Source organism: Canis lupus, chromosome 1 (genome assembly GCF_003254725.2).
Source record: "Canis lupus dingo isolate Sandy chromosome 1, ASM325472v2, whole genome shotgun sequence".
In the NCBI taxonomy this organism is placed as follows: domain Eukaryota; kingdom Metazoa; phylum Chordata; class Mammalia; order Carnivora; family Canidae; genus Canis; species Canis lupus.
The window spans coordinates 27,712,678-27,739,937 of NC_064243.1; the positions used below are offsets into that span (position 1 = coordinate 27,712,678).

The 27,260-nt window shown below is 36.2% G+C and overlaps 1 protein-coding gene across 4 annotated transcripts in view; it reads right to left on the reverse strand.

Annotated features, from left to right (window-relative positions):
- Positions 1-2,708: 2,708 nt before the first annotated feature.
- Positions 2,709-27,260, reverse strand: part of HBS1L (HBS1 like translational GTPase) — an 87,236-nt gene continuing 62,684 nt past the window's right edge. For all 4 annotated transcript variants that reach the window (XM_025422340.3, XM_025422342.3, XM_035710503.2 and 1 more), the window contains 9 exons: positions 22,924-22,998; positions 22,213-22,330; positions 21,522-21,590; positions 18,630-18,734; positions 14,824-14,914; positions 14,304-14,412; positions 7,286-7,386; positions 4,521-4,665; positions 2,709-3,380 (listed from right to left, as the gene is read on the reverse strand). In XM_025422340.3, the coding sequence (XP_025278125.1) occupies positions 3,369-3,380; positions 4,521-4,665; positions 7,286-7,386; positions 14,304-14,412; positions 14,824-14,914; positions 18,630-18,734; positions 21,522-21,590; positions 22,213-22,330; positions 22,924-22,998 (825 nt within the window). In that variant the 3' untranslated portion in view covers positions 2,709-3,368. The remainder of the gene's footprint in view (positions 3,381-4,520; positions 4,666-7,285; positions 7,387-14,303; positions 14,413-14,823; positions 14,915-18,629; positions 18,735-21,521; positions 21,591-22,212; positions 22,331-22,923; positions 22,999-27,260) is intronic.

The following is a 27,260-nucleotide window of genomic DNA, read 5'->3' on the forward strand; positions in this document are numbered from 1 at the left end:
ATCTGTCCCTCACCTCAGTGTGTGATTCTGCTGGCTTGTGCCAGCTCTGGTCCTAATGTTAATATTCTCATTGATGTGGCTCTTCTTACTGGAGGTGGATGGGTTCTAAAGAATGGTTTTCACTGTTGGTGGGATTTTTAATGTTGCTGTTTTGAAGACTGCCCTCTTGGATGATTTTGCCAAAGCAAAATGTGTGTCTCTCTCTCTACCTCCACTAATTTCTAAATTGGTGGGAGGGAGATTGTGATTTACAGGCTGAATTACTTTGACTCATAAGAAGCTTTTGTGTAAGTAAAATTTGACTTCAGCATTAATGGCTCCCCCTCCTTACTTAGACCTGTGTTGTCCTTAGGGTACATTCTTGCTGGATGCTTTCATACTGTTACTTCGCCTTTGTAGTATGTGGTACCTAGAGCACCCCCCCATCCCCCCCACCCCACCCCCGCTGCGCCCGGCTGAGCTGTCAGCCCAATGAAGACCTGCACTCCAGAGCTCTCTCCTGTGCCTAAAGTATGGCAGGTGCATGTTGAGGAAGGAAGGAATGTTTTTCCAATCATCTATCTCTATGAACATTTTAGAGGAAAACTAGAAAAGTGATGACCCAGTAATTTTTATTGGGTCATCTTCTGGAAGGGGTGTGTGTGTGTGTGTATGTGTGTGTGTGTGTGGTGTGTTTCAGCTGCACAATCTTGATGAACTCCGACAGATCAGGAATGTTGCTAGGGACATTTAAATAATTTTGCATAATATATTTTTTGAAAAATCTTGCTACATCACAAAATAAAAAGATCACAGAGAGGCTCCAATACTGTCATAAATAATGAACATGTGAAAAAACAGTAACAAATCAAAAACATGGATCTATGTTTTTTAAGCCTAGTTACTCCAGAGGCCAATTGAGCAGTAGAGACTCACAGAGTTGAGATCAGAGAACAAAGCCACTCCTGCGAAGAAACAATAAACAATAAAACCACACATAGGAATAAGAAACACAGTATGGGAAGCAAAGTAACCCCAATGAATATACTATTACTGGTATTCATAGAAGTTTCAGGGGGAGGATTTCCACCAAAGCCAACCTTGGGCATGCTTGCTGTATGTCTTGTCTTGTCTTGTCTCTTAACCCCAACTTTCCACTGTCGGCACATGTGTCCCACAGGTGGTCCCCTTAATGTCACCACTCCCTAAAGCAACAAACAGCTGTAAACATAATGTAAATAAAAAGACTGCACTTGATCACAATTTAAGAGGGAAGAAATAAACTCATTTCTACTACTGCTACTACCATTTGTTTTAAATAAGAATAAATTAATCATGTCCTTTTTTATTAAAGATTATTTATTATTTATTTATTTATTTATTTACTTACTTACTTAGTTACTTACTTACTTACTTATGATAGACAGAGAGAGAGAGGTGGGCAGAGACACAGGAGGAGGGAGAAGCAGGCTCCATGCTGGGAGCCCGACGTGGGACTCGATCCTGGGACTCCAGGATCGCGCCCTGGGCCAAAGGCAGGTGCCAAACTGCTAAGCAACCCAGGAATTCCCCATCATGGCCTTTTCTAACACAGCAGAAGATGCTTCCTGTTCTTGTCCTTAGTCCTACCAGGTCTGAATTCATTTCCCTCTCCTAAAGCACCCTGAATTTCCTTCCAACCCTCCCATGAATCTCAGCTATGTGCTGTGGGTGATTAATTTCATACTCAAATACAAGGATGCCCCAAAGAAATTAAATGCAGTTATAGTCAATGATGAGATGTTTCTAGAAATTCTGGAAAACACATGCTCTTTAAACCTGCCCTTGGCCCTGATGAAGGCTTTGAAGATCTAGGTGTGGGATTTTTTTATTTTATTTTATTTTATTCATGAGAGACACACACAGAAAGAGGGGCAGAGACACAGGCAGAGGAGGAAGCAGGCTCCATGCAGGGAGCCTGACGTGGGACTTGATCCCAGGACTCCAGGATTACACCCTGAGCCAAAGGCAGACGCTCAACCCCTGAGCCACCCAAGGGTCCCAGATATGGGATTACAGGGGGTTCTGTATGGAGTCTGAGGGCAAAACCCACACCGGAGAAGGCAGAGCATAAATGAGTCTTTGCTAACACTGGGAGCTGCTCGATCTGGGTGGAGTCAAAGCAAGTCTACTGCTAGTCTTCTTTTCTGCTTAAGTCACTTTTAATTGTGTCAGATTTACCAGTTAAATTCCTGATTAACGTAATACATAAATAAGACACCTTCTTACCTGAGCAAGTAAACTCTGAAGTAACAACTATTCAAATACTTTTCAGGAAAGAAATGTATTATATGGGTGTGTTCACTGTGTGATCATTCACCAAGAATTTATGCTTTGTGCATTTTAGCATATGGATGTTATTCTTCCACAGAATAAAAGAAATGCTGATGTATATGGTAAGTCATCAACATATAAGTCACACCATTTCCCAATAAAAAAAGCTTATCATATAATCCATCAGATCAGAGTCTGAGGCTCAGCTGAGCACAAATTCTCCTCTAAAGCAACTTATGCTCAGGAAACCACTCAACAAATACTCAACTAAATATACGTTGGAATTTGCCGTTAAAACTTCAAAGAAAAACATGACTTTTACTCACAGGGGACTTGCAGTCTATAAAATATGCAAGATAAAGATGTGGTAGAGAATCTCATAAACAGAATCCAAGAAACAAAACACAGTCTGCAGGTATGCTCAAACTAAGACATTTTATTAGCTCGCTTTACACCTTAAATAATATCTTGGTTATCAAAGGGACAGTTTCCACTAATTCCAAACTAAGCTTTCAAAAGTTCACTTGTTGGAAGAAGAATATTCTTATGTTCAACATAAAATACCTTTTCTATAACCTTCAGCAAATCTCTTCTTAGAGTTAATTAAAAAAAAATTTTGCTCAGGTTGAATATTAACTGCCTAAACAACTCAGTTTGGTTACTTTTCCTTAAAATATGTGCAGTAGAGTTGAAAATCAAGAAGACACTGTAAATATTTTGAGGTTTGGCTGGAAGTAGATTTCATTTCATGATGACTGAATGTCTTCTAATACATATTTCAGATAGTTCCCATAAACCTCAGCAAAGTAAATCCATTCACTAACATTTCAAGGGAAAATCTTTTTTTTTTTTTTTTAATGAAAGTGCAATATTAGCCTTTCTTTGTCATTTGGCAACTTGAAATTTTTGCAGGAGCGATGATTAATACTTCTTTGCCGCTGATTATATCGTTTTAAGGTTCTCATTTTAAAAAAATACCAATTGCACATTGTTCCTTTAACTGAACAACTGAATTCTTTAAAAACAAAGCTTAGCTATTTCATTGCATTTGGAAACATGGTAGAAATTCTGACTCATCATTCTTTTATCTGTAAAAGAAAAAAAAAGTGCTATGATTTAATCAATTGCACTTAAAGAACAACAGCAAAAGGAAAATGGCAACAATATAATCATTATATCAAGATGAAACTTTTCTTTTTTCATGCAACATTTCCCCTTCTCCAGTCATGCTATTTCTGAGGTTTGCTACAATTTCTCCATTATTTTCTATAAGAAACTGTATCTTCTAGAATGCTCTTTTAGAAAGAATGCTTTGGCAGATTGTGATGTTGATGATAGTGCATTAGGTAACATTTGCGGAATGCCAATGACTATGCCACATGCTTTGTGAGAGCCCTTCACTCATATCTCTGGGAGGTTGGTTATACTACCCTGTTTCTACAGGTAAATGAACTGAAGGAGAAAATGTGCTTGTGCTGCTATGAATCAGAGGGGCAAAAACAAATGTGGGCAGCTGAACTCTAAAGCCTTTTGCAGGATGCACGTATAACTGAATTTTGATGCAACATAAAACCCTACATTCAAAGTAGATATCCTATTAAATGAACTGAATAATTTTTATGTAAAAAACAATCATATGAAGTAACGAAGCCCCCTTTAAAAATACAGTATTTCTAAGATTTATATTACTCATGATTATGTGAAAGAAGGTTTAAATCACTGAAGTGCTGATTCACCTCTGGCTATTTTCTCCAAAATTCAACTGCACCTTACATGATACAATAGGTCCCTTTCAGAAACATTAATTGAACCTTCTGAATGAATCACTTCAAATGCACTCAGAACCAGTTCTTTAAAGAAAAAAAAAAAAAAAAAAAAAAGGCAATGAGGGCCATCCTATTAAGAGAAATCACTTCCCCCAATTCATTTGACTCTTAAAGTCTGCATTCTCTTAATCTGGGTTGCCTACTTACAAATCTCTTTTTCAATAAACTTACTTTAATTTTGAGAAACATTATGCATGAAGAAGAGTTTGGAAGCCTCACTATGAAAAGTTCTAAAACCAAACATTTTCTTGCCATCTTTTAAAAATTAATTTTACTATAAATTTAAAAATCTTACTCTAATATCCTAACTGTGCTCCCCTTAAGCCATAAATGCTCAGCAATTATTCTTACAAAATAGGTAAAGACATGCAGACAAAGGAGCGACCACCCCCTTTGCAATACCTCCGTGACCACGCCTGCCGCAATCGTAGAACCACTGTAGCGCAGCATGAACCTCCCCAGCTCTTTGAAGTCTTTGTACAGCTCCAGAGCAACTGGCCTTTGTGTCTGCAGCTCCACCAAGGCATTCTGGCCTTTGGTCAATAATCTGTCAAGTAAAAAGTGGGTGAGGAACAGGGATATCCCATACAGGTAAAGAAAGGCAATAAACTGAAAAATAAAGATTTCACATTCACAAATCAACTTTCAAAAACTTAAGAAGAAAAGAAGTTTTTAAAAATGAAAATATGTGCCTAAATTTTCTGGGTTAGTTGAAAGAAATGAGAGGAATAATTCTAGATATAATAAATATTAGCTGGTTCATTTTATAGATAGATAGATAGATAGATAGATAGATAGATAGATAGATAGATAGATAGATAGATAGATATTTTATATATTTCTAAACCAATCTTCCAAATACAACTCTTGAAGGACCCTATACTCTAAAATGCTCAAGGACCCTCTACCAAAGCCTTCCCTTTCATTCCTCATGCAATTGAAAGACTCAATAAAGTAAAGAATTTTCATTGTAAAAGAGGAATACAATGTAAAATTCTAACTGGTGGATTAATGCTGGGAAGTTATCTATGAAGAGGACAATCTCCTAGTGCCAACAGACTACTCTAAATCTCTCTTCCCCTCCTTTCCCTCTCTTTTCTCACACAGGAATAGTGCGTCTTTAACAGGGGTTCAGAGTAAAATCACATACGATTTTTCCACAATATGGTGTTTGTAGAAAATGGGAGGGAGGCATGAGCCTGATTGTACAAAATCCTTGTACATGGGCTCACCCAAACTTACTGAAAGAGTAGAGACCAAAAGGGGGCACTTTGCAAAGGTTGTCTAATTTAATTTTGATGTGCTCTAGAAAGACAGAAGATAGCAAACCCTCCTTCTGAAAGATAAGTTCAGGGACAAATTAGAATAAGCTGAACAAGTTTCTAAAAAAGAATTCCAAAATTTCCAAATATTGGTTTTGGACAATTTCAATCCAAAGTCCTATTCCTAAGAAAGGAGATCATCTAATATATTCATTATTTGCACTTAATTTTGTTTCCAAAAAGCGCAATTCCATTCCATATAAAGCAATCGAGTCTACAATATACCTGAAGTGGAAATGAACAAGAAAGACCAAATGGCGTTGGTGCAAAATAGAGAGAAGCTACAAATAAAGGGCCAAGGAAAACTAATATGAGAATATATTAAAACCTAGCATCATAGAGCAAGGACTTTGTAGCAGGAGCAGGGAGGGGAAAATTCAGGATTAGGTAAGTCAATTTTTAGATTGAGAATTCTCCAAGTCACTTGGGTGGGTCAAACAACCTGGCTCCTGCCAAAAATAATATAATTTATGTGAACCAACTGACTAGGTTAAAACCCTGACTCTGCCCCTTGCTAGCTCTGTGAACATGAATATGTTACATCACCTCTCTAAACTTTAGTTTCCTTATCTGAAAAGTGGAGGAAATAGTGCAGCTTCATATAATTGCTAAGAATATAAACCATGTGAAAATAGAGCCTAGGAAATAGTGGTCCCCAAGAAATTTTATCCATTATATTTATTATATAGTTATATTTCTCAGAACATGATGGCAGATACTAAAGCCATGCCAGAAGCTAAGGACTCAAGTTAAGAATGAAGAACTATACTGTGGTGAGCACTGAAAAATGCACATAACTGTCAAATCACCATGCTACACACCTGAAACCAATAGAACATTGCCAATCATTTTCAATGTTTTAAAAATTTATCTTAAAAATAAAATAAAAAGAACTATTAAAGAACTGTCTTTGAGAGATTAAGTAGCCCTTTCTTCCTAACTAATGGGAGAAACAGACATGAATGGGTTCAGAGCAGTGTGAAGACTCTTCCACTCAGAGCCAACCTATTAACCCACTAACCACCTCTGGCCTCTTACAAAGGTACAAATGAGGAGGAACACCCAAAGACTGAAAAAGGGGGGGATTTTGGGTGGGATTCCCCATAGGGTTGACGTGAGGAAAACCCCAAAGCTGAAGCAGCCAAGCCAAACTATGGTTAGCCTTTATTGAATTAGGTAAGAAACTTAAGTTCTCAGGAAGCACGTCCTTTGAAAAATCCCAACCTTGTCCCAGCCAAAGGAAACTGTCCACTAAGGCCTGTATATTAATGGTAATCAGAGGGAAACAACATGGTGGTGATTGCCTCAGCTTAAAGCTCCAAGTGGATTCTAAACAGAAATAATTTCTGGGTGGGGAAAAAAACAGATGCCATAGAGTATATATATAATTCACTTTCTTCCTGGAGTGTTCTTAGCACAGAGAATGATTCTTATTAAGGAAGTGACAAGAACACTCAGCTGGAATTTGGGACTAGTAGCTTGGCCTAATTCAAATTCATTCTCTAAAATGCAGAACTGATTTTTTTAGTGCCCATTACTTTTACAACATTAGTATCTAGAACTTGACACATATATGTAAATTTATACTTACATTTTTATACACAATTCACACCCCACTGCCAACATTCAAAATAGAAATTATATCTACCATTCATACCTAGATAGGAGCTTAAATAAGCTTTTTGTTTCTTTTAATCTAGTCTTTGAGAAGAAAACAAAGATTTCTGAAGCAAGTAAAAACAGATTTCACTTATCACAAAGAGAAACACTATAAAAATGAATTAATCAGTAAAAAAAAACCTACTAAATTGCTTGTGTTCACTATTTGTGCATTAAAATACTCACTTTGGCTTCTTCTTTGTCACTTCACCTGTGCTTTTGTTTAAGACACTAATCAATCGTTTAATAACAGCAGGTTCACTGACAGTCTGGTAGTGTAACAGCACCTAAAACAAAAACTTGTCACATCAAAAAACACTTTACCGTACATCTGTGGCTTTTGTTCGGACAGTCACATCTCGTCATATTATTATACCCAGCACTCCTGCCTGAACCTTCCAGGGTCTCCAGCTGCTTCCTCTAAACCCAGCACTGTGATCAGGGTGTTCCCTAACTTACTAAGGGAAACAGGTCACAGGAGCCAGTTCAAATTTCTCCTCCACCACCTTACTATCTGAACCTTAGCAGATCACGCAACCTTCCTTACAGGATCGTGTAGAGAACTGAAGAGGATCAGGGACAGTGCCCAGTATAGTAGATGCTCATCAGTTGTGAACTGTTTCATCATAAAAATGAGGGAAGGGGAAGCATGTGAGATTTGCCAGTACTTAATGTATTCATTGTTGGATAATGAGAATAAAATATTATGTGGGAATTTAGACAGGCTTTGAAGTCAGGCCTGATTCTACAATTTCCAGGTGTATGATCTGGGCCAAGTTCTTTAAAAGCCCTTTTCCCCTAAACACCTGCAGCCTCAGGTTCCTTATCACCAAGGAAAATCAAGGTTATTTTGAAGTGGTGTCTAGCACATGGTAAACATTCAGTTAATTGATGACCCTGGATATTAGCTATTATGTTCATGTTTTACATGTAAGGAAGTTTAATATCAAAAAGGTTAAGTGACTTACTGTGGCCACAATGATGTTTCAGAGGTGAACTTTATGCTGAGGTCAACTGGAGTCAGCATTAGAGTGGCTATCCTCATTCAAACAATTAGCACCAAGTGTGCAACCTGTCTACAGTGGGGTATAGTGGGAAGACCAGACACTAAGGATGCAGCAAAGCTAAAGTTTAACTGCTTAGAAGTACCATCTCATGCCTGAAGAAACACTTCTAAGATGAAACTTCCTGGCCGAAATAGTTCGCACATTCAGAAAAGAGAAATACAAGGGGGACTTATGGATGCAAAATCCTGGACTCTGTAACTTTCTAAAAACAGAGTCTCTCAGGGAGTACTTTGTTAATTCTGTCTCCTCCTCTCTCCAGGACAATGCTGTCCTCAATCCAGGACCATCCTCTCTCATGAGAGTTAAAACGCACACTCCTCCCTGGTCTGTCTCTGCCACGCTTGTCCCTCTCTCATCCATTCTTCATTACGTCTACCAGACTGATTTTCTAAAAGACAAATTTAATGGTACATCTTTGCTTTTTAAAACCACAGAAGCACCGAAGGTCTTCTCAACCTGACCCTCACTTATTTCTCCAGCCTAGCGTCTCTCCATCTTCTCTCACCTTCTCCACTCCAGACGCACTGAGCTTCCACTACCTACATGAACCAAGCCCTTTCTAACTTTCAGGTTTTCACATCTATCATGCCTTTGGCTGGAACACATCAGCTTCAGCTGGCTAACTCACTCATCCTACTATACCACCTCTCTCAGAGAAAAGCATCACTTCTTGCAAGAAGCCTGAACCCCTAGTCTGAGCTAGATGCCTTCCTCTGTGTTCCATAATCCCACAACATAACATCTCATCTTTACTGTAACTGCTGTTTTAAGTGCCTGTCCTCCCATGTAAATATAAACTCACAGAGACTAGGAACTATGTACACCAGTGCCAGATATTTAATCAGCACTCAGTAAATATTTGTGAAATAAATATAAGAATGAAGGAATAAGAACACCTAAAACACATGGAGGAAATCAGTCATACGGTGTTTCTTTTTTTAAGGCACAACTGAACTTCCATTTCTCTGCAAAGGCAAATTAGTTTTGAGTTTTTTGGAGGTTTTATTTTTTTAATTAATTAATTTATTTTTTTTAATCAATGGCATTTGACCTTTATAAACTAGAAACATTCTAGAAAAATTTAATGACCAATTCTTAGGGGGAAAAAAAGCCTTCCATAACGTGTGGTAAAGACACATTTGTGCATCCAATGGTCAAAGAGCACCAATGAATAACATAAATATGGGTCTACATATCTAAGAAACATTTCTTTTGCAACAAACAGGTAAACAAGCGGAAATCACCTTACTTGGCTCGGGTGTGACTATGAAATCGGTACTGGTCTCCAACCATGGCTTACCAAATTTGAAAAAGTAGAGGCATATGAACCTAGTTAAGTTTCTTCTAACCTATTTGTGAGCTATATGTGGTGGGTTCCATCCAATGAGGTGGATGAAGAACAGGTTGTGGCAGTATGGGGGTAAGTTTAATTTGTTTTTTATCTCCATACCACCTTCCAAATAGTACCTCAAAAACAAAAACAAAAAATAAATAAATAAAAACAAAAACAAAACCCTTATGGAACACATAAGTGAAAAAAATCTATATGCCAATAAGTGGAAAATAATTATATGTTAACATTTAACTCATATTCTATATAATCAAAGTCATCTATAATTCAAAGCAGTCTGAAGCATAATGTAAAAGAAAAAGAAAGTACTGCACTTCAAAGTGAAAAGTGCTGAGAATGAGTCCTGGCTTAATCACTTATTATTCAGATAGTCACCACTCCCAAGTCTCCAATTCCTCATTCTTAAAGTGCAGACAACACTAACATAAGTCCACAATCTTATCTGTAATTCCAAAATCTGAAAGACTGAAAACCTAATTTTTTCCTAATTCTGCTATAAACTTATTTAAGTAGTAAACAGCATTTGAAATAAGGCAATTTCCAGTCCTTACTTATTTTACTTAGCATTAATATTAATAAGTTGTGGTAGAGAATGATTACTATGTTTAATTACAGGATGTTGCCCTGTTCTTTGTTAAGGGTTTTATGTAAAATGCATGCATCACATCATCTTTCTATAATCTGAATATTTCTGCATTCTGAAACACACTAGCTTGAAGAGTTGCAAATAAGGGTTAGCACTGTAATTCATGTGCAGTTGTGAAAATAAAATTATCTAGTGTCTTATAAACTACAAGGAGCTACATAATCTGTTAGGTGGCAAAATAAGCCAAATTATTATTTTCCTTACACCTCTGAGTAACCCATCATCAATGCTTATATGGTCAATTAGTTTGCAACAAGGATGCCAAGACCATTCAAATAGAGACAGGATAGTCTTTACAACAAATGGTGTTGGCAAAATGGAATATCTACATGCAAAAGAATGAAGATAAAGCCTTACTTTATCCATGTACAAAAATTAATTCAAAATGGATCAAAGATCCAAACATAAGAACTAAAACTATGAAACTCATAAAAGAAAATAGAGGGAGAAGTTTACTTGATGTTGAAGCTGGCAATGATTTCTTATATATGACATCAAAAATATAAGCAATGAAACAAAGCTAAAGGGGACCTCATCAAAATTTAAAACTTTTGTGCATCATGGGCAGCCCAGGTGGCTCAGCGGCTTAGCGCCACCTGCAGCCCAGGGCCTGATCCTGGAGAACTGGGATCGAGTCCCACGTCAGGCTCCCTGCATAGAGTTGCTTCTCCCTCTGCCTCTCTCTCTCTCGCTCTCTGTATCTCTTATGAATAAATAAATAAAATCTTTTCTTTTTAATTTTTATTTATTTTTGATAGTCACACAGAGAGAGAGAGAGAGAGAGAGAGAGAGGCAGAGACATAGGCAGAGGGAGAAGCAGGCTCCATGCACCGGGAGCCCGACGTGGGATTCAATCCCGGGTTTCCAGGATCGTGCCCTGGGCCAAAGGCAGGCGCCAAACCGCTGCGCCACCCAGGGATCCCAAATAAATAAAATCTTTAAAAAGGAATAAATAAATAAATAAATACACGTTTGTGTATCAAACAGTACTATTAAAAGATCAAAAGGACAAACCACAGAATGAAGAATATATCTGCAAATCATGTATCTGACAAGGGATTAATACCTAAAATATATAAAGAAGTAAAAAGATACTCAGCATCACTAGCCAATAGGGAAGTACAAATCAAAAGCACGAGATACCACTCCATACCCATTAGTTTGCCTATTACAAACAAACAACAAATACCACACACCACCCCCGATACACACACACATTAACAAGCGTTGATGACAAAGTGGACAGATTAGAATCCTTGTGTACCGCTGGCAGGAATGTAAAATGGTGCAGCTATGGAAAACAGTTTGGTGGGCAGCCCAGGTGGCTCAGCAGTTTAGCACCGCCTTCAGCCCAGGGCCTAATCTTGGAGACCTGGGATCGAGTCCCATGTCAGGCTCCTTGCATGGACCCTGCTTCTCCCTCTGCCTGTGTCTCTGCTTTCTCTCTCTCTCTCTCTCTCTCTCTCTCTCTCTCCCTCATGAATAAATAAAATCTTAAAAAAAAAAAAGAAAATAGTTTGGTGATTCCTCAAAAGGTTAAACAGAATGATCATAGGATCCAGCAATTCCACTCCTGGGTATACGCCCAAAAGAACTGAAAGCAGGGGCTCAAACAGATACTTGTATGCCAATGTTCAATTGCTGAAAGATGGAAACAATGCAAATGACCATCAACAGATGAATGGATAAACAATACGTATGCATATACATACAATGGAATAGCATTCAATCTCAAAAAGAAATGAAAGTCTGAAACATGTTACAACATTGATGAACTCTGAAAACATTATGCTATGCTAAGTGAAATAAATCTGACACAAAAGGATAAATTGTTATGATTCCACTTATATGAGGCATCTGGAATAGGCAAATTCATAGAGAAAGCAGAATACAGGTTACCAGGGGAAAAAGGGAAAGAATAATAAGGAGTTATTATTTAATGAGTCCAGAGTTTCAGTAAGGGGATGAGGAAAAATTCGGCGAGATGGATAGTACAGATGGCCATACAATGAATGATGTAAGTGTACTAAATGCCACTGAACTGTACATTTAAAAATGATTAAAATGGTAAATTTTATGTTATGAAATATTCTACCACAATAAAAAGTATGAATTTAGTTAAAATCTAACCCATTCTCCTACTTTTTCTTCTTAAATAGAGTTTACCATATAAACCAAGAGACACAAATTTATTTATGTAGCATTAAGAAATTATTCCCTAAATAGTAAATTTTAATCGCTTAGGAAGCCTTTTCTTGGTTTTAAAACAAAACAAAACAAACACTGAAGGTTTCTTCCCACAAGAGGTAGATTAAGTGACAAAACCTGACTGTTTTTTTCTGAAACAAATTTCGTCTGGGTATTCATGAATCAATATACACAGGCGGAATCTCATAAAACAGCACTGACAAACTTTCAATTCATACTTATTTTTAAGAAACTACAGTAGACAGGAAGACAGTATTACTACTGAAAGTAACTACTGACCTCTTGACCTCTCTGCCTCTCCAATGGCAAAAAATTACTGCTGCATGAGTAAAAACATACAGTAACCAACCTCTCTATCTTCTCCCCATTGGACATACTGCTTTCTAAGAACGAGTATCATTCATTCATAGCAAATAAGCTGTAGTTTCTTGCCTATCAAACATAAATTCTAAATATTTAAAAATTAAATGTTTTCAACTGTAAATTTTTTTTTTTTGAGAGAAACTTTACTCCTTTTTTCAGCATATGAGAGAAATGGAATATGTTCATAAAACTAAAATACTTAAAAACAGTATCTTATAATTTTTATCTGATCAAATTCACATAGAAATAATTACAAAGAACTCTAATCAAAGCACATGGTTGGGCAGCCCGGGTGGCTCAGCGGGTTTAGTGTCACCTTCGGCCCAGGGCCTGATTCTGGAGATCTGGGATGGAGTCCCATGTCAGGCTCCCTGCATGGAGCCTGTCTGGTTCTCCCTCTGCCTGTGTGTCTGCCTCTCTCTCTCTCTCTCTCTCTGTGTCTTTCATGAATAAATAAAATCCTTAAAAAAAAAAAAAGCACATGGTTATCTCAAATAAAGGTATATTAAGTATAAAATGAATTTAAATGAGCTAAATAAATTTATTTCCAACCTCAAAAACCTTATCACTAACCAAATTAAGTTTAAAGGTCAACTACTATCTTATTATTATTTCAAGATGTATCAAATGGTAAAAACAATCTGTTTGTATTTTCAAAGGCAAGCCATTTAATTCCACTGAGAAATACTTTTGATTATCATACAAATCTGTACTATATAAGCTGATAAAAAAAAAAAAAAAAGCCTAATGGGAAAAACTTTATCTGTTAAGTGGCAAAAGCAAAGTATCAATCTATAAACAGAGCATGACCCCCAAATATCTGGGAAAAAATTACACATAAAAGAAGGAACTCATACAATTCACTAGTAATATGTCTTCTGGCTAAGTAACATTATAGTATAAAATCCCCCTCCTTTCCATAAATGTTCAAATGATGCTGGGAAATGATAACCTACCAAACGAACATCACAGCCTGTTAAGTTTGAATGTGCTGCTTCAGTTCTTAAATTAGTTAATCCTATGGCAAGCATCCCTAGAATATGCCCATAAATACTGATGGGTGGACAACATACACACATAAAAAAAAACCCATTAAAATGTAAAGTGTAGAGATAGTTATATGTATTATGCAATTATAGCCTATCCTTATCTTTTGTGTTTTCCAAAGTTTCATGTAATAATGTATTACTCTTACAATAATAAAATATGAATAAGCATGTTAAAACAAGAATAGAAAAACACAATCTAAGATTAGTCAAATAACCTCTAGAACACAGTAAAAAATATCTACCATTTTCCCTAGATGAATTTTACTATTATCATTAGTTGATATCCTATTTATAATATTTCTTCTTAATTCCTCTTTGAAAAAACCTCCAGGTTCAAGGACCAAAATAAAAAAATAAAAATGACTTTCAAAATCTAATATATTTTTCTGGATTAGAGTATTAAGATGTTAGTTGAAAATAACTGTAGCATTCTTGCTTATAAAATAAGTTTCTACTTTTTAGGATGAAGTTACTTCGAAGTTAACTTTGAAGTTACAATAACAAACATTTTGAAACTTACAGGAAATCCTTTAGTAATAGGAATTTCAATATTAAAGATGAGGATTCGAGCTCTGAAACGAGTGCAAGATTTAATGGGCTCTTTGGGGCCACAAAATATGCAACCAACACTGTAATGAGACAAAATAAAAAAAAGAAGGTAGTTGAAGGATAAATAAATATACATCCAATAGGAATACCTCTAAAATCATTTACAAAGTGAAACAATCAAGTAAGTTGGTAACTTTTTCTAAATACCCCTTTGGGCTAAAGCATAGCTTTATAACCATTATTAACACTGTAACACTTTCATACCTAATAGTTTTCATTCAAAGAACATGACAAGTACATATGCTGTTATGTATTAATTTCAGTTTTAAGTAGGTTTTGTTCATCATTCTTACACTTCTACAAGTGCCTATGTTTGGCCAAATGAAATCTGAAATTAATACTCCTTTCAGTTTAGCAGGTGAATAGCAAAACCTATGTTTTGAGGTCCCATATCCAAAACAATGGTCACTTAAACTCATTTTCTCACTCACTTGATCTTGATGATATCCATCCCAACTAACGTAAGACTAACATGATCACCTGCTGCCGCCCAGTCGACCGGTTCATCGTGCAGAGTGATTCCTGGAAATGAGTAAAAACCAAAGCATACAGTGACACACCTCAATATCGAACCATAACCAAGAGAGCTTGGCTGATTTATGCCTCATCAGTCACTACTCATCATTTTCAATATGAATGGATTGAGAATGAGAAGTGTAACTGTGAGCGTTGAGGAAAACACACTTCCTCTAGACTTAACTCTTCTAGAACACCACCCTAAACATAAAGTGACTTGTATTTGTCAAAAAAAAAGGCCTATTTCTGCTTAATTAATAAAGATTTTAAAACTCATTTATAAAACCTGTATATTCATTAAACATACCCCAAACAGTTCTCTTATAACTGCATGCATAATAATGCAGCTCAAATGACTTGATAACATAAAATAGGGGACTAAAGAAGGTGCCCACTTATATTTTATTCTCTTGAACTCTGCTTTTAATTAGACAACCACCTAAACAAACAATCACCTGAGTTTTCTGAGTAATCCTTTGGGCATCACTGCTCAGATTGTGCTCTTGACAGGCCCCTTCACTACTCCTGGCTCAAAAGAAATACTTTCCAGAGAGATACACAATGATAACTGGTTATATGAAAAGTGCAGGAATTTAATTTAAAAATAATCTCAGGTGTTGCTATATACTTTTATTACCTAGAGATAATCCTGGAGAACAATTACAAAGGGTACTACTCAGCTACCTTATTCAAAAGCTTTTAAAAGGTATCTCATATTTCCTGATTCTGAGAGGCAATTGATGGGATAAGTTTCTTTCCACTAGAACCTGAAGTTTTATTGTTTTTTGTTTTTTAAAGATTTTATTTATTTATTCATGGGAGATACAGAGATAAAGAGAGAGAGAGACAGAGGCAGAGGGAGAAGCAGGCTCCTTGCAGGGAGCCCAATGCGGGACTTGATCCCGGGTCTCCAGGGTCACACCCTGGGCTGACGGCAGCGCTAAGCTGCTGAGCCACCCAGGCTGCCAGAACTTGAGCGTTTTGATGAAGACAGTACATGCATGGGCCGACCACTGAGAAACAGTTCTTAACTGACATGATTTTAGTAAACTATAATTCATCCTTATCTTTCTCAAAATACTTATTTTTCCCATGTAGCATGCTCTTAAGAAACTCTTAAATAAGTTTCTTTCAGACTTTTTATGAGTTCAGGGAGAACTCTGAAGAGCTCTGAGACAATCTACAGTTTTATGTAAAATTTTATTTATGTACACATTCGCACTAATCCTAGGAGGGCCATAACTTTCATCAAGGCATCAAAGAGGTTCTTGATTCCAAAAAATGTTAACAATTATGATATCAAGAAGTATTTGTTAAATTTTCAACTAATGAAATTTAGTTTTAAAATGTAAACTTAAAGTGACCACATCTGATTTTTGCTATGAAATGTGGAACTGAAGACAGAGGCTAGCTACTTACACTTAACAGAGATTGCCTTTAGCTTAGAATTCTGAAGAGTTTTCATACTAGATGTTCAACAAGCAATATAAAATTTTTTAGGGGAAATCTATAATCTGATTTTCTCTCTTTAAATATGTTAGACTGTCCTATATATAATACTCATCTTCTTAAGGACCCTCTTCCTTGGACAGACATCATACAAAGAAGTTCTTTTTTAACAGTCCATAAACCTGATACATTAATAAAATGAAAACTTAATTTAGAATTTCCATTTATTGGTAGCAGATTTAGTCCTTTCTCTCTTTTAGGATACTACTGGTTAGTGACAGAATTGTTGAGATAGAAGGGTGCATTGAACAATCAAGTAAATTAAGCAAAAGCAAGAGTTAGAAATTAAGAACTGAGAACCTCCAAAGCTGGGTTACAAGAGTGGCCGTCAAGGAGTGGAGTATGATCTCAGGTGCTTCTGATACAGCTTCTCCTTAAGACTAAAGATAAATGGTTAGAGTTTTCCTGATGGGTAAGGGACAGGAAGGAGAGAGAGAAAGAATGTGGTACTTTCAGAGGTAAAGTATGATTTTGGAGGTCACAAAAGAGCCAATCTGTAAAGTCTATGATAATTTTAGGATCATGGTTTTAATTCATGCCTATCGATTATTAAAAATTCCTGTTCTCAAAAGACCTCATTAACAAAGAAATTAGTATGTCAAAAATGTTGTAGTTCTTGATCACTTTAAAAAACAAAAGCAGAGATCTGAACTTGCAAACAATAGGTTGATGGAAAATGATTCTTGTATAAAAAGCATGCATTATTGGGGTGCCTGGTGGCTCAGTGGGTTGAGCGTCTGACTCTTGGTTTTGGCTCAGGTTATGATCTCAGGGTTGTGAGATCAAGCCTTGGGCTCTGCGCTCAGTGAGGAGTCTGCTTGAAATTCTCTCTCCCTCTATCCTTCCCTCCACTTATGCCCTTGTGCTCTCTCTCTCTCTAAAATAAATAAATAAATAAATCTTTTTTTTCAATGTGTGCATTACTCTTTATCTAAACAGAAGTTTCACAATCCGTAGGCAAGCAGAAAGAAAAAAATAAAATGGAAGTAACTTTGGCTTTCATTCCCTTATTCTTTAAATTGTTACCTAAAAAGATATTAATTTCTTATAATCTTTAAGAAATCAACTTTTAAAGTAAGCAAAATAATTCAAACAAAATGTACATTCAAATTTATAAACCAGTCAGGTACAACTCTGCATATAAACTATAAATAAGTGTAACAGAGGAAAGGTGTCTGAGTGGCTCAGTCGTTAAATACTTGACTCTTGATTTCAGCTCAGGTTGTGATCACAGGGTCCTGAGACAGAGACCTGTGCTGGGCTCCAGGCTCAGCGGGGAATCTGCTTGGGATTCTCTCTCCCTCTCCTTCTGCCCCTCCCACTCATCCTCTCCAAAATAAATAAATAAATTTAAAAAAAAAAAGAGAGAGAGAGATAGAAGAAGAGCACTGAAATCTAAAATTTTTTAACATTCCCACTATATTTTAGCTTAAAATTGCTATAAATTATTATATTACTACTATAGTATAAAACATATCATCAGTTTTATGTTGAAGTTGGAGGCTTAGCTGGAAGCTAGATTAAGATAAATACAGAATTATAAACTTTCAAGCAGAATTCAGAAAGAGTAACACATACACTTGTAAGAGCAAAGGATTCAAAGATAGAAATGTTATTGTTCATTATGAAAGGTCATATATTACATGTGGGAAAGCAGTAACTGGCACATTAGCTCAATTTCTCTTTTCAACATTAGGATTCTTTGCATTTGCATCTTATTTTCTTAGGTCTCAGTGCAAAAAATATTTTTTTGGTATAAACACGATCAAAGCTGTTACCTTATAGTAATTCTGAAATATACGTTTTAAAACAACACAGTAGCAAGCAGTCTGCTTTGTTACTCACTGTTCAGTGCCAGGATGGGGTTAGATTTAATTTCTGCTACTGAATACTATTTTAAATGTATCTGTCAGGTGTCTATACATCTGGTTAAATCCTAACCAGGCTTTTTGAATTAGTGTCAGAAAAAAAAAAAAAAGAAGAAATGCCACCACAGTTTGAATGTTCTATGTACATTTATATACACATAGTCACAACAGAAAAAATCGTTTAATGTTTTCACATTTTTATCTTCAACAGTTAGTATCATTTTGACAGTCAGTTACAATTTCACTAAGAGGTTATTCACTCAGGAGTTAATAACTAAACTACTTTTAAAAATCTGCTGTCTCAACCTGAAGGTTTTTAGCAAAAGAATCTCGCAGAGGAATACCTTTTGCAGTACAAGTTTCGTTAGGAGGCATTGCTAGTAGTCGGTCACCAGTCTGGATATAACCAGCTTCAATTTTACCAGTTACACAAAATCCAGATCCTTGATCTGCAAAACATGACCAAATCTTACAATTCACATAGCAATGTTACCTGATGATCGCTGTTGGTTACACCTGGGAGTTACATAAAACTAGCAGTGCAATGAACATTAAGCAAAGATCATTTCAGAATTTTTAACATATCTACTAAATATGGCATCCCACATTCTACTCTAGACTTTCTTACAAATAAAAACTTTCATGTTACAAAAAGTGAGATTCATTCTTTTTTTGAATAATTACTGAGCATTTACTCCATACCAAGCCATGTAACCACTAGGGATAAAAAGATGAAAATGTAAGCCACTACCCATAAAGGGTTTACTCTAGTGAAGAGAAAGACAAAAATGATTACACTGTCCAGAGACAAATTTATTTAGAATGTACAATAAGAATAGAAGGTACTCCAAAGAATCCATGAGAGGGAATGACTGTACTAGCTGGGCACTCAGAAGGAGAAAGAACAGGAGTTTAGCATGTGGCTGTATATAAGGGTAGGGGGAAGGAGGAAACACTGCTGACCCAGGAGACTGTGCACAGGCATAGAGTCATAATCACATGTGACATGTGCTAAGACCCATGTGTCTTTTATGTGAAATGTTTATGGGACCATGTGCAATAAGGAGGAAAAGGCAAGACATGAGGCAACAGGGACAGGCAAGAGACAAACGATAAAGGGGCATCATAAATCATGCTCAAGGCTGGAATTCCATCCTCAGTTAAAGAACAGGAAGCCAGTGAAGAACTGTGAACAGAGAAGTGACGCGATGGTATTTTTGTGTCAGAAAGGAGGAGAGGTTGATGGGGGAAATGTACACACTGCAGATAGGAAGTAAATTCAAGAGTTTGGGAATAAGGTAGATGATAGATAATGGCAAAAGGAAGAAGTCTATGATGACAGTGGCATTAAATGTGAGATAGGAAATTAAACAACAAAATCCATTTAGCCTCGGTAAACTTGAAGTGTCTACAAGGCATACAGGTGGGAGAAGATGCATTTCAGGGGGCACCAGTCGAGAAGATGCATTTCAGGGGGCACCAGTCACATCAAATTCCATGAGAATGGAACCCTAGGAGCACACTTTCTGTGGAGATGTCCAGCAATAGCACAGAGAGTGAAAAGACACCTGAGTTGGAAATCGGGGAAGCAAAAAAAAAAAAAAAATCGAAATCTGGGAAGCATCAAGACATAGGAGGTAGATGAGCCATGGATGTCTGTCTGAAAACACCATGTAGACTAAGAAAAAGACTGAAGCAACAGAACAGAAAAAGAAGATACAGAGAAGTCAGAGAAAATAGGATAGCAGGAGAAAGTGGGTCACAGAAACCAAGGGAGAAAAGTTTCAAGACGGATATGGCCGCCAGCCTCAGAAGTAATGCCAAATTCAAGTAAGGTGGAAATAAGATAGAACTGAAAAATGTGTTTTCACTTTGGCAACCAAAGAGTCATTTGGTAACACTTCTGTAAGCAGAAGCCAGGAAGCAGTCTGAAGAGAGAGAACAGAAGGTGAAAAAGCAGAGTCAGCAACTATTGTTAATCCTTTGTATTTTGTATTTTAAATAGATAACAAGCATTTTAATGAGCATTACCATATTTCTTCTACTAGAATTGGGAAGCCAGTAATAATAATAATAATAATAATAATAATAATAATAATAATAATAATTCATTTCAATTTCATTGAAGGATTTTCTGGGAAGCACCTTCACTCATCCATTTATTAAACATTTATTAAGCATATATTATGGGTCAGGCACTGAGCTAGATCCTGCAGACAAAGACATAGAGGAGACAGTACTTGCCTTTAAGGATTTCAAAATCTAAGTTAAATAAAAAGCACAGAAACAATTACAATACTGCACGAACAATGCAATGACAGAGGACAGAGAACAAAGAGGGCACCTCAGAGTACATGTGTGGGTGAGCCCATCAGTTACCAATTTATTGCTGCTCAGTTCCAAATCCACTCTGCACTGCCCACTCCGGGATAACGGGGGATTGGGAGACCACTGATATCTAATTATTTCAACATTTATGTTATACATTTATTAATTAATTAACTAATTTATTTATTTATTTATTTATTTAGACTCCATTTCTATATTATAGTTTTCTAAACAGGGTCTTGTATGCATTAAATTGGATGTACACTCAGGTATTTTATACACCTTCCCCAACATGGCCTTCTTTCTTTGCATACTCTTCCTCAGCCCTCCAGTACCAGGCAGTTTCCTCTTATCTTACAGCCACTCTTTTATCATATTAATATTTCTTTATATTAAATTTCTCTTTTTACCTATGTATGGTATCTATCTCCCAAACAGACCCAGACCCAGACTCCTAGAAAAGGGCAAGGAAATAAAAAGAAGAGCAAAACATTGGCTAGCCAGAGTGGCAACAAAGACTCTATGTGGTTAAGAAATTGTAACAATCCATTTGGCTGAAGGATACAAAAACCAAAGAGATCTAAAGAGAGGGAAAAAAAACAAACAAACAAAAAAAAAACAAAAAAAAAAAAACAGGAGGCTAGCTAGGAAGAGAAAGGAAAAAGTGTGTTCTATACCTGGAGGATGAGTATGAGCAGGGGAAATGAAGTAAACGGAAGTAAACTGAAGATTTTTCTGGGCAGGGGAGTTAAGTAACTAAAACTATGCATTTCAAGATTACTTTGGCAACGATCCTTACATTGGCATGGGAAGGGAGAATATGAAGACAGTATAATAATTTTATCTGAGAAAAGAGAAAATGAAAAGCAGGGGCCAGACTGAAGAAGCACTATAGAAGTAGCACTTACCTTTGAAAACATCAGATACACATAATCTAAAAGGCTTATCAATAGATCTCTGAGGAGGCTTGAAGGAATCTGGAAAAATGGCAAAAAAACAAGGTTTAATGTAAAAGTAATTTTTGACTAAGGTCCAATCATCCCATTATAGTCCCATGTCTCCTAGAAAATAATTTTCTTTTTTAATTACAAATAGTAAATTGACTCTCTTTCATATAACTCTGTAGTTTATAAAATGTTTCCATATACATAATCTCATTTAATGTCAACAATAGTCTATGGGTTAGGCAGGATACACATGCACCTCATTAACTAAAAGAAAATTGAGTATTAGTTTAAATATTGCAGGTGAAAAAAAAAATACTGCAGGTGAGGGACACCTGGGTGGCTCAGTGGTTGAGCTTCTTCTGCTCAGGTTGTGATCCCTGGGTCCTGGGATCGAGTCCCACATGGGGTTCCCCAGGGGAGCCTGCTTTTCCCTTTGCCTATATCTCTGCCTCTCTCTCTGCCTTTCATGAATATATAAATAAAATATTACAAAATAATAATAAATATTGCAGGCGATTTCAAAACTACTATACTAGCTTTTCTGACTATAAACTCTATGCTTTTTCATACACATCACCTGTCTCCCATCAAGAACTTTAAATAACAACATCAAGCTTATAATGCATTAAAATCAGTATGGCAGTGTACTTACCAATTTGTTCTAATAAACATAGTCCTTTATACCATTTTGTGAGTTCACCTGATTGAGATCTTGTGATTAGATTTTCACCACTGAGACCACTTGTAGGGATAAAAGCCACATCACTTTCCTATTAAAAAAGATTGAATATACGAAACTTAATACAACATTGCTTTCAAAAAGTTAAAAGGCTATTACCATGCTGCACCAAGTTTGCAAAAGCAACTATGTACTTTTAAAAAAGTAGTAGAAATCATAGAACTACAGCCTTGAAGTTATCTAATCCAACAGTTTTCAACTAATTTGATTTTGTGGAAAACTTACAAATTTGTTCCAAAACACTCAAGCATTTTTACCTGGTAACATACACATATTTCATTCACATTTTGCTAGAGAAATTCCTCTCTACTAGTTTCTACTGTAGTGGACGTATAGTATCCATTCCTCTGTGACCTTGCTAAACCTATCCACCTAATTTAATAGCTGGAGAAAAGTCTTTTATTTATGTTAAATTCAAGCCAATTTATAAAATGTGCAATTTTCCTTGTTGAAGTAAGGAAAAGAACGTAAGATATACATGATACCAGGCAGAAATAAAAACAAGGACACCAAACTATCTGTATTAGTATTTTCTCCTATATCAGTAAGATGAGACTTAAAGTAACTAAATAAAGTAACTAAATTTAAAATCAAAGTAACTAAATAAATTTAAAATTATCTTACCTTAAAACCTGCTTGCTTAAGAAAGTGCCCAAGTTTTCCAGTAATCTCTTGAAACCTTTCTTGTTGCCAATTAACCTGATAAAGATTCAATTTTTAAAACTATGCTTCAGACCATGCTACATATAAAATACAAATTTCTGCAATAAAACATTAAAAAATGAAGACTATAAAATATATTAAATATGAAATCTATTAAAATTCAAATTTGGAATATCAGATCTTACTATTAATATGATCTAAAAATAACTTTTCCTACAACAGAAAGCCTAGAAACAAACTCCAATACACATAGAACTTTTTGTATATGCTATAAGTCACTTCAAATTTAAGGAGACAGAGTGAATAAAATTATTAAATTGTGCTCAGACCAACTACTGAAGTAAAATAAAAATATTGATACACCCCTGCCAATCCAAATAGACTAAAAATGTATATGTGATATGAACTCTGCATGCTGTAGTATTTAGGGGTAAGTATAACAACATATAACTTACTTGGAAATTCTTGTCAAAATAAAATGGATTAATAGGATGGACATGGGGCAGACAGACTAAGACGCGAATAAGTATGTCGGAGAATCTTAAGTAGTGGGTATAATACAGTATTTATTGTAAAATTCTTTCTACTATTCTTTTTTCTATTCCTTTTATTTGAAATTTTTCATACTAAAATATTAGGGAAAAATAAAAGGTATGTGTAATAATGATACTGTAAAAGAAGTATATCGAAAAAAATGTAGGTAAGTATCTGATCCCAGGATAAGAAAATACCTAAGGATAAAGAATCAAAAGGAAATACTTTTAAATTTGAATATATGTCAAAAACACACAAAATGAAAAGTAAAATAACAAATTGGGAAAAAGATCTAAGACAAGATAAAGGATTAATATCTTCAATAATTATACTTAAAAATTGGTAAGTTTCAAACACGAGTAGATTATGTAAATCATTCCAAAATTACACAAACTACCAAAACTGGAACAGGAAGAAATAGAAAACCTGAACAGCCAATAACCAGGGAGGAAATTGAAGCAGTCATCAAAAACCTCCCAAGACACAAAAGTCCAAGGCCAGATGGCTTCCCAGGAGAATTCTATCAAACGTTTAAAGAAGAAACCATACCTATTCTACTAAAGCTGTTTGGAAAGACAGAAAGAGATGGAGTACTTCCAAATTCGTTCTATGAGGCCAGCATCACCTTAATTCCAAAACCAGACAAAGACCCCACCAAAAAGGAGAATTACAGACCAATATCCCTGATGAACATGGATGCAAAAATTCTCAACAAGATACTAGCCAATAGGATCCAACAGTACATTAAGAAAATTATTCACCATGACCAAGTAGGATTTATCCCCGGGACACAAGGCTGGTTCAACACTCGTAAAACAATCAATGTGATTCATCATATCAGCAAGAGAAAAACCAAGAACCATATGATCCTCTCCTTAGATGCAGAGAAAGCATTTGACAAAATACAGCATCCATTCCTGATCAAAACTCTTCAGAGTGTAGGGAGAGAGGGAACATTCCTCAACATCTTAAAAGCCATCTACGAAAAGCCCACAGCAAATATCATTCTCAATGGGGAAGCACTGGGAGCCTTTCCCCTAAGATCAGGAACAAGACAGGGATGTCCACTCTCACCACTGCTATTCAACATAGTACTGGAAGTCCTAGCCTCAGCAATCAGACAACAAAAAGACATTAAAGGCATTCAAATTGGCAAAGAAGAAGTCAAACTCTCCCTCTTCGCCGATGACATGATACTCTACATAGAAAACCCAAAAGCCTCCACCCCAAGATTGCTAGAACTCATACAGCAATTTGGCAGTGTGGCAGGATACAAAATCAATGCCCAGAAATCAGTGGCATTTCTATACAATGAGACTGAAGAAAGAGAAATTAAGGAGTCAATCCCATTTACAATTGCACCCAAAAGCATAAGAATATGCTAACCTAGGAATAAACCTAACCAAAGAGGTAAAGGATCTATACCCTAAAAACTATAGAACACTTCTGAAAGAAACTGAGGAAGACACAAAGAGATGGAAAAATATTCCATGCTCATGGATTGGCAGAATTAATATTGTGAAAATGTCAATATTACCCAGGGCAATTTACACGTTTAATGCAATCCCTATCAAAATACCATGGACTTTCTTCAGAGAGTTAGGACAAATTATTTTAAGATTTGTGTGGAATCAGAAAAGACCCCGAATAGCCAGGGGAATTTTAAAAAAGAAAACCATATCTGGGGGCATCACAATGCCAGATTTCAGGTTGTACTACAAAGCTGTGGTCATCAAGACAGTGTGGTACTGGCACAAAAACAGACACATAGATCAATGGAACAGAATAGAGAACCCAGAAGTGGACCCTGAACTTTATGGTCAACTAATATTCGATAAAGGAGGAAAGACTATCCATTGGAAGAAAGACAGTCTCTTCAATAAATGGTGCTGGGAAAACTGGACATCCACATGCAGAAGAATGAAACTAGACCACTCTCTTTCACCATACACAAAGATAAACTCAAAATGGATGAAAGATCTAAATGTGAGACAAGATTCCATCAAAATCCTAGAGGAGAACACAGGCAACACCCTTTTTGAACTCGGCCACAGTAACTTCTTGCAAGATACATCCACGAAGGCAAAAGAAACAAAAGCAAAAATGAACAGTTGGGACTTCATCAAGATAAGAAGCTTTTGCACAGCAAAGGATACAGTCAACAAAACTAAAAGACAACCTACAGAATGGGAGAAGATATTTGCAAATGACGTGTCAGATAAAGGGCTAGTTTCCAAGATCTATAAAGAACTTATTAAACTCAACAGCAAAGAAAGAAACAATCCAATCATGAAATGGGCAAAAGACATGAAGAGAAATCTCACAGAGAAAGACATAGACATGGCCAACATGCACATGAGAAAATGCTCTGCATCACTTGCCATCAGGGAAATACAAATCAAAACCACAATGAGATACCACCTCACACCAGTGAGAATGGGGAACATTAACAAGGCAGGAAACCACAAATGTTGGAGAGGATGCGGAGAAAAGGGAACACTCCTACACTGTTGGTGGGAATGTGAACTGGTGCAGCCACTCTGGAAAACTGTGTGGAGGTTCCTCAAAGAGTTAAAAATAGACCTGCCCTACGACCCAGCAATTGCACTGCTGGGGATTTACCCCAAAGATACAGATGTAATGAAACGCCGGGACACCTGCACCCCGATGATTCTAGCAGCAACATCCACAATAGCCAAACTGTGGAAGGAGCCTCGGTGTCCATCGAAAGATGAATGGATAAAGAAGATGTGGTTTATGTACACAATGGAATATTACTCAGCCATTAGAAATGACAAATACCCACCATTTGCTTCAACGTGGATGGAACTGGAGGGTATTATGCTGAGTGAAGTAAGTCAGTCGGAGAAGGACAAACATTATATGTTCTCATTCATTTGGGGAATATAAATAATAGTGAAAGGGAATATAAAGGAAGGGAGAAGAAATGTGTGGGAAATATCAGAAAGGGAGACAGAACATAAAAACTGCTAACTCTGGGAAACGAACTAGGGGTGGTGGAGGGGGAGGAGGGCGGGAGGTGGGGGTGAATGGGTGACGGGCACTGGGGTGGGCACTTGACGGGATGAGCACTGGGTGTTATTCTGTATGTTGGTAAATTGAACACCAATAAAAAATAAATTTATTAAAAAAATTAAAAACATAAATGGTTAATAAATATACAAAGTATATTGAAATATTAAGATTCATTGAAAAGTAGGTTAAAAAAAAGAAACATGTTTTGAATATCAAATTGGAAAATAACCATTTAAGAACAGCAGTGTTAAGTGGGAAAGTGCATATACCATATATGCTGAGAGTAAATAACTAGAACTTTTCTTGAAGGAATTTTGATCATATATATAGCAAGTCTAAAAATGCATATGCCCTTGGACCCAGAAATTTCCACAGAATAAACTATGTCCAAATACACACACACACACACACACACACACCTAGAAATATTCAGAAGTAGGGGATTACTTGAATAAGTTACATATATCTTTAAAACGGACTAGAATAAAGCTATAAAAACAATCTGTTCATACAAAAGTTAATTACTTGGAAATATGCACAAGAACATTACCAATTTTTTTAAAAAGGAGCTAACAGAACAGATAGATCATACATAACACAATGTTATGAAGAACAATATTTTCATCTATAAAAATAAACCAGGTGGACGCACAAAACAAAAAGTTAAAAGATTTCGTTGGGGGTTAGGGGAATTGGATATATTTCCAACCTATATTGGTTATTTCAAG